We start from the raw sequence: 8,735 nt of genomic DNA on the forward strand, positions 1-8,735 counted from the left end.
GACCCAGGGTTTAACACTACTCATGATCATTTTGTTCTTGTCAACAATACCTTGTTTTAATATTACTGAGTCTTCTTTATTTCTCTGTCCTTCTAGATCAAACTTTTTCAGATTGGGGATTTTTCCAAAGAACCAACTTTTGGCTTTATTGGAAATTGCAAGCCTTCAGTAGACTCCACAGTTCCAATATAGTTGTGTCAGAGATTCTACAAGTGCAGCTGTTGTTTAGGAAGGGTGATAGATTCCTGGTGCTTCATACTCTGCCATGTTCCCAGATTCCTCCTCTTTTCTTTTTCTCAGCATTTGCCTTCCTGTCACAGATTTCTGCCACTCTTCATTGCTGTTTATTAATATTTAAATCTAGCACACACCCTCTCATAATTTCCTACTTGCTCATACATTCAAATGCATTTATAGGGGTTGTATCTTCAATTTACAAAGAAATACTTTTGATCTCTTGTTTTTGTCGTTTAAAAACATTTCATTGAAATCTCCTCAATGTTGTATGTCATAGATATATCAAAACTTGTCCCTCTACTCTATGTCAATGGAAATTCTCTATTTCCAGTTTCTTACCATTAATCAATGCTAAAATAATCACTATTAGGGATACATATATATATATGATAATAATTTTATTTCAATGACATAAATTCTTAGGATATTATCTTTCATTTTTATACATATGTTCAGATGAGTTTCCCAAAGACTATGGTATATATTCCCAAAATTTATAATTCATATTCCCAGAAGTAATTTGTGAAACTGCCTTTCTTCTCCTAACATTTCTAAATTGCATTCCACTAAATACTAATGAGCTTGAGTGTCTCCATAACTCTGTAAACTCTGGCGATTCACTTTTCTGTGATTTCTTTTTTCCCCATTTCCTCTGGGGTTGTATCTCTTTTCTTGTTCATTTGCATAATATAATGTACACTGATGCTATATCTGTCATATGCATTCAAACTATTTTTTTGAACACTCTTTCTGTTTTCTGGGACTCTCATAATGAGTATTTGGTCAGCCAGATAGTATCACACAAATCTCTGAGGCTCTGTATACAATTTTCTTCAATTTTTTTATTTCTGTTCCTCAGATTGATCATTTCCATTGTCTATCTTTCAGGTTTATTCAGTCTTTCAAATACACCTTTGAATTCCTCTGGTGAATTATCAGTTATTGCAATTTTTAGCTGCAGATTTTGTTTTTTAGTTCATTGGTTTTCGTTTTCTTTATTAATATTTTCATTTTGTTCATAAATTGTTTTATTGAAACAAACCATGGACATTTCTGAGAATCAGTTTCATCCCCTCTGAGATGAGGAATTCCCTTCCCCATTGAGTCCACAGTTCTTCCCAGAGAAGCATATGGACAGACAGATGTGACAGTGCAGAGAAAACAGTAACCACACTTCAGAGCACAATCATAACCCACTGTATATTCTCTATATTAATATTGGAAGTATACCTACTCAATTTTATGTCAGAGGGAGACTTTAAAACAGCCCCTGTGAATCCACCAGCCATCTCCCTCACTCAAAAAGATGACAGTCTGTCTCAGAATGCAAAATTTCCCCATGCTGAGAGTGATTTTAATGTTCAAAGGTATATATATTTTATGACAAAGCCCTGCATATACATTAACTATTTACTCAGCTGATACATAGTGAAAAATCCCAATGCTCAAGAGAAAATCTGTGCCAGATTTATAGAAAAATACTATGTATGTCCCCAACATGGACACTAATTCACCACAGCCCATTTTCAGTAATCATTTTGATAATATAAGACTGATTTTAGATTCTACCCATGTGTAGTACGTAACTCTATTTTGCTATAATATGAAAATGTACCTCTTTTCTTTCCTTTATTGTGTCTTCTTTAGGTTTGTGACATGCAGCACAGTGCACACTGTGACAGACACATAGTAGGTATAAAATATGTTTTATCTCTTTCTGGTATTTTTCTTATTCTTACACAGTTAAATGCATGACAGAAGAAATAACCACTTCCTCTTGCTGGATTCAGCAGTATTTCCTGCTCAACCCTGCCTCTCTGAAGCTGGATCCAGAAGCCATGTACCTGAATGTGCCAGTAAAGTGACTCGTGGTTACCATGGGGGAGCAGTTAGGGTGGATGGGTAGGAAGTATGAAAATAGCATTACCCTTTCCCTAAAGAGAACCTCTTATTTACTGTCCGTATGTCTCACTGAGTCATGGACTAATGACATATTCCAGGGAAACTTTCATACTTTTTTTTCAGAAATGTGAGCTTTCAAAATAGAAATGTTTTTCTGTACTTGATCTTTACTAAAATAAAAATAAAGTAGACAGAAAGTATACTATAAAGTATACTAGAAAGAGTAGAGGACTTGAAAACAGGAGGCTAATAGTTTATTCTAGACTTTTCTTGAAGAAGCTGTGTGACTTTAACCCATTATCCTGAGTTTCATATTCTATCTATCTAATAAATGTACACTGACAAACTGTTATGTGCTGCTTTGCATATAGAAAAGCAAAAATGAAATCTATATGAAAAGAAGCTTAACACAGTGTTTACAGATACAAATAAGGAATATTTGGTAGTTTACATGGAATCTGTTATATTGTGAAACACTAGCATAGGAAGGAGTCATAATCTTGCCCATTATATGCTATAAAGAAATGAGAAAGGCCGGATTATCTTATTCATGCTTCCAATAGCACATTACAAGTGGCAAGCAAGAAACGCCCCAATAAACAAAGTCCCACTACTCACTTTATTGACCATTCGCAGAAACATATTTTCCAGGAGAATAACAATAAACTTCACAATGACAATGGAAATGCACAGATAAATTCCTTCCTTAACATTATACTTAAATAAGAAAGATGAAAAAAGGATAAGAAATTATGAAACTGTTGATGAAAGGAACATCTACTTAAAAATTGGAAACAAATTGAAAGAAGACTCAAATTTCATGGACTATGGTGAGAAAGAAAAAGGATAAGGAAGTTGCCATCAAAAATATTGTAAATAAGAATGCAAAAATCCGCCTACCCTGTGACTACCTGTGCAGAGATATTGATTTGGATCAGAACTTTCCCCTGCTCAAGGTTTTTCTCAGAGCAAGTTTAACATCTTTGTTCCTCAAGCTGTAAATTAAGGGGTTCAGCATAGGGACAACATTGGTATAAAAGACAGAAGAGATTTTTCCCACATCCATAGACCCAGAAGAAGATGGCTGAAGATACATAAATGTACATGATCCAAAGAAGAGAGAAACAGCAATGATGTGGGAGCTGCAGGTGCTGAAAGCTTTGGACCTGCCCTCAGTAGAGCTGATGTGGAGGATGCTGGAGAGGATGAAACCATAGGAGACAAAGATGGTGAGGCTGGGCACAATGATGTTGATGCCCGCCACAATGAACACCACCAGTTCATTGACATAGGTGCTGGTGCAGGAGAGCTGGAGCACAGGAAGGATGTCACAAAAATAATGGTTGATGGTGTTGGCATCACAGAATGTCAGTCTCAGCAGGCATCCAGTGTGGGCCATGGAACCAGAAAAGGCCATCAAGTATGAACCAAGCATAAGGCTGGCACACACCTTAGGGGACATGGAAACATTATACAAAAGTGGGTTGCAGATGGCCACATAGCGGTCATACGCCATTGATGTCAGCACATAGCATTCAGAAGTGACAAAAATACAGAAAAAACAAAACTGGGTCATGCATCCCATGTAGGAGATAATGTTCTTCTTTGATAAGAAATTCATCAGCATTTTGGGTGTAAATACTGAAGAATAGCAGATGTCTATGAAGGACAAGTTCAACAGGAAAAAGTACATGGGGGTATGCAGGTGTGAATTCAGCCCAATTAGAGTTATCAAACCCAAATTTCCCAACACAGTGACCATATACATCATTAGAAACAGGCAGAACAGGGGCAGCTGGAGATCTGCTTTGTCTGTTAATCCCAAAAGAATGAATTCAGTCACAACAGAGCCATTTCCAAAAGCCATTCTTCTCTAAGGGGATCTGTGGTCAGGGGAGAAAAGGGTTACATCAGAGAATTCATTTCTTCCTGCAATATCTTGTCGGACAGGAGAGTATATACCCTGGAAATATTGAAGAATAGCCCAATCTGTACATATAGAATCTGCCTTTACCATTAACATGATATTGAATGACACTGACAGAGCCCTAATAATCTAGATAAGGCTAATGGGCACCGCATATTTAAAGTACAGAGGTCAGTGCTACCATAGGCAAACCACGTTACTGGAAAACCTAAGGGATAAGACAGAAGAAAGGTGGGCCAAGACAGAGCTTCCCTTCTCTGATCTCACCATCTCTCATTCACTGAAGCCCTCCCCTCACCAGTAAAATTGGAGGCAGAAAATCTAGCAGCCTGGTGCTACCTCTAACACACATTAACCTTGTTGGAATGAGAACTAAGGAGGCTGTTTCTAACTCAAAATTAAGGACCAGAGTCTAGGAGAGGCTGTTACTGCCCGTGCCAGGGTAAAACCCGTAAATGCAGAGTGAGAGGTCCTCCCATGGGGAGGGAGCTTAACCTGGGATTCCGCACCCCCCGAGTCTCCTGATCTCTGAACATCATCGGACCCCCTCCAACACATGCTCCCAGCAGTTTCCCTTCAATCTCAGAACTTCAGCCAATGGGACACTGGCATATCTCAGATCTCGGGACACCCTTCTCACAACAACAAGGACATTGACATAAACGGAATTCAGAAACTCACCTCACCCTCCTTCTGCCAGAAAACATCAGTGCTTCCTTATCTTTGGTACCTACCCTTGTCCTATAAAGGCAATTCCAGGCTTTGAGTCTTTGGTTCTTTTAATTATAAAAGTATGCAGCCCCGACTTAATTTCAGATATGCCCTGGGAATCTTTCCAAACTACACACTGTAACTTCTCATTGTGACTTTGAGGCCTCACAAGCAGCAGAGTGAAATAAAACCTTTGTTATGATCACACTCCCACTTAGTAACACACAGAAGATTGAATGTGAGTTTAATGATAAAGTGCACTTGCTTATAAACAGGGTAGACGCTTGCTCAGTCTCTTCCCCGGGGAATAGATTCTACGTGTAAAAGAGAAATAAGGGGACTGTATTTACCCTCTGGACCATGATCTGTCTTTAGTTCCTTAGGGACTCAATATTTAAGCTAATTTACACTTCACTTTAGGATTATAGGTCCCCCAAAGCAGAGGCAAACAAATTCCCTTTCTCCAATCATCATCTCTTAATGAAAATATTAATGTAGAGATTCCTTATGTCTTTTTTCCAAAACTGAAAATGGAAATTTTACAGAGTCTGACTATAGGCTTTTTCATATTGTCACCTGAATTTTCAAAAATTGTACCGGCTCAATTCAGTTGTTGTCTTTCCTAGTTATCTCCCATGCACAGCAGAAAATATTGATGCCTTTCTCCCTTTTAAAGTTTTTCCTTGTAAACACCTCTTAAAAATATCTACCTGAGGGTGCTGCTATGTCCTTAAATGTAACATTTCATTAAATAAAGTCATTAATTCCACCTCATCATAGAAAAGTGATTGGATACGGGGCCAGACGACATGTATTTGAAAAACACATCCATGATTACTAACTTGAAGAAGCTACCCAACGGCTTATGCTTCTGGTATAATTTCAGAAACAGTGATAATTGTAACATCTCTTTCATTAGGTTCTTTGATGATTATGAAAAAAAATACATAAAATGTTAGAACACTGCCTGGGCTGCAGTAGATAGTAGATCAATATCCTTATTTACATTAGCAAAACTAACAGTATGTGCATAAACATCACTGATGCATAAATAGAGCCTGATAACTATTAGAACCCCTCCCCCTGCCCCTAATCCACACCAATTATATTGAGTTTCTCAACTTTGCCTGTATTGACACTGTGGACTAAATCATTCTTATCATGGAGATGGTCTATGTATTACAGGCTGCAAGCATCCCTGGCCTCTGCCCCATAAATGCCAATACTGTTCTCACCTCACTGGTTGAAGCAATCAAAATGTTCTCCAAACATTGGCATATGTCCCTGGAGTGAGAAATTCATGTATTTTGAGAATTGCTGATATATATGTAATAGAAATCAGAGCAATGGTTATCTCAGGTGGTGGATAGGGGTTGGTGGTTGAGTGGAAAGGTCATGAGGGGAATTTATGAGGATGTAGAAATGGTCACTGTCTTTTTATGGATAAGTAAATTAGTTTATACTTAAGGAGAAAGCCATCAAATGGTATAATTCATATTTGTGTATTCTACTTCATATAAACTAGACATCACTGAATAAAATGAAATACAATAAAGCCCAAAGGCATGAGCCCAAGGGCTTAGCCCAAGGCAATGAAGTGAGAGGGTTACCACAGTTGCTATGGGGTCTTGTCCACCTGATATATATCTGGGGGCTGCAGCAAGTACAGACCATTTTCATGTACTTTTGGCTATTTGCACACCCTCCTTTGAGATGTGTCTGTCAAATCATCTGTCCATTTATGAAAAGATCCTTTTATCATTGAGATATAATTAATAAGTTGATATATATTCTGATAAAGCACCTTTTTCAGATATAAGTGTTGAAAATATTCTTCTAGTCAGTAGCTTGCCTGTGAAAATTTTTCTGATAAACGAATGTTGTAATTTAAATGAAGTTCATTTTGTCTTTTTTTCCCTTTCTTTAGTGCTTCCTATCACCTAAGAAATCTATACTTACACCAACATAATTTTCTGTTTTCTTCTAGAAGATTTATGTTTCTTTTAGGTATATGGTTATGATTCATTTAAAATTCATTTTTGTGTATGGTGAGAGGTAGAGATTAAAGATCATGTTTTCCTCATGAATAGTTAGTATTCCCACCATTTGATTAGATGTTCCTGTATCTATAGAATTACTTCGTTCCAAAGTCAAAAATCAATTGGCTATTTGTGGAGGATGTTGCTGAATATTCTATTCTGTCCTATGGATTGATTTTTCTAACTTTATAACTAACCCAGTCTCTCTTGATATTTAAAGCCTAAAACTAAGTGTTAAAAATCAGTTAGTATAAATCCCTTGTGTCATATAGAATCCCTCAAGCAGTAGATGCCAACAAACAAGTTCACAAGACATTCATTGTGGTAAATGCCTGTGAAGGGTAAAATAGGAGGTACTGAGGGTCGGTGATAAAGGCCTTCAGACCAGGATGAAAGTCTGTCACCTGACAGAGAAATTGAAGGAAAAACTGGGTAGGAAAAATCTGACCATAGTGCGGTCCTAATACGTCTCTGATAGAAAGTCCCTAAGCCAATTGCCTATCAGAAGAGACGTGTGTTACACAAAAATTGACCAGCAAGTACATGACCGACCATGGTAATCCCCTGGCTGGGCACATGGCCGAGTGAGCATGGACCCTGAACACCATGGTGAATCCAACAGACTATCAGCATTAGACGTCCAGTGAGGGATGCTTCTTTTGAAGTACAGTTAGCAGCACCTATCTGTCTGCTAACAATCTACTTAAAGAAATGAATTATACCCCAAAATTCTTTGATTCATTATTTATTGTTACCTATAATTGTTTTATTAATCACTTTCACATATATACTAATGTTGTTAGTCAAACAAGATAATCCACTTATACAGGTATATCTTGACCCCCTACTTTATTTTATACACTAATTATACAAATGAGAAAATTACTGCACAAATAGAAAAATGATAGGAGAAAAGCATGTAGTCAAATTTATCTATTGTCTATTGATGAAATAAGTTTTAAGTAAATTCGCAAAATGTTGCTAGGAATATACTTGATTAACATACACCTATTTCATGAAAAATCTCATTGGATAAGGAAGACAATGGCTAAAGTATTTCTCCATCACTAGATATACTGTTTTCCTTTAAGTGATAAATAATAAAATTTATATGTTGAACTGTATGTTCTCTTGCAACATACTTAGTATCATTTTAGTCAATAAAGAATGCAAGTTTTATAAAACACCATCCACCCACCTTATTAGGACCATAAAATACTTATATAATATTCCATTAATCATCATCTCTTACAGCAGTGATTCTTATTGAATGGTGGAGTTATATGTATTCTCTTGAATATTAAATACATTGAGATGACCAGGGCTCTCAGAAGAATGTGGTATGTGATATAGATTTTGCCATTCCCAAGGGAACAAGGAAATTTAGAGTAATTAAAGGAAGACTGTTAAGAAAAATAGAACAAAAGGACAACATCCGGTGATCCACTCCTGCATTAAGTTGTCTGCATGATGAGAAAAAATGGCATTCATGACTACTGTTGCCCAACAGAAACAATATTGTAAAAATGAGAATATTTCGGCAGTATTTCACACTTCTGTGTCTAGATCAGCAAACTCTAATTTTAACTTTACATAACGTATCAAACTCAACATATTCGAATAAGATTAGGAATAGCACAGGGCACAAAAAGTATTAAAAAATAAAAAAGAATTCAGTGCATGTGTTTCTTTTATAAACATGCTATTAGTTACTTAGTTAACTCCTACAAGGTGATGGACACACAGAAGCAATGACATGAGAGAAGGTAAACTATATGGGAAATGGTAAGAGAAGTCTGTTACACCAACTGTAACACAAACTCTACAAGTAACACGGTTATGGATAAAGGCTCACCTTGGAAAATAAGAGTAAAATTTAATTAAAAAATTAAATCTCTTTACATTGCTGCTGCTTATAA

The 8,735-nt window shown here is 36.6% G+C and overlaps 1 protein-coding gene across 1 annotated transcript; it reads right to left on the reverse strand.

Annotated features, from left to right (window-relative positions):
- Positions 1-3,002: 3,002 nt before the first annotated feature.
- LOC118934588 (olfactory receptor 8B3-like) lies at positions 3,003-4,006 on the reverse strand. The gene has a single exon (XM_036930195.2). The coding sequence runs from the start codon at positions 4,004-4,006 to the stop codon at positions 3,074-3,076; it is 933 nt and encodes a 310-aa protein (XP_036786090.2). The 3' UTR covers positions 3,003-3,073.
- Between the last annotated feature and the right edge of the window lie 4,729 nt (positions 4,007-8,735).

The sequence above is a fragment of the Manis pentadactyla genome, chromosome 13 (assembly GCF_030020395.1).
Source record: "Manis pentadactyla isolate mManPen7 chromosome 13, mManPen7.hap1, whole genome shotgun sequence".
Lineage (NCBI taxonomy): Eukaryota > Metazoa > Chordata > Mammalia > Pholidota > Manidae > Manis > Manis pentadactyla.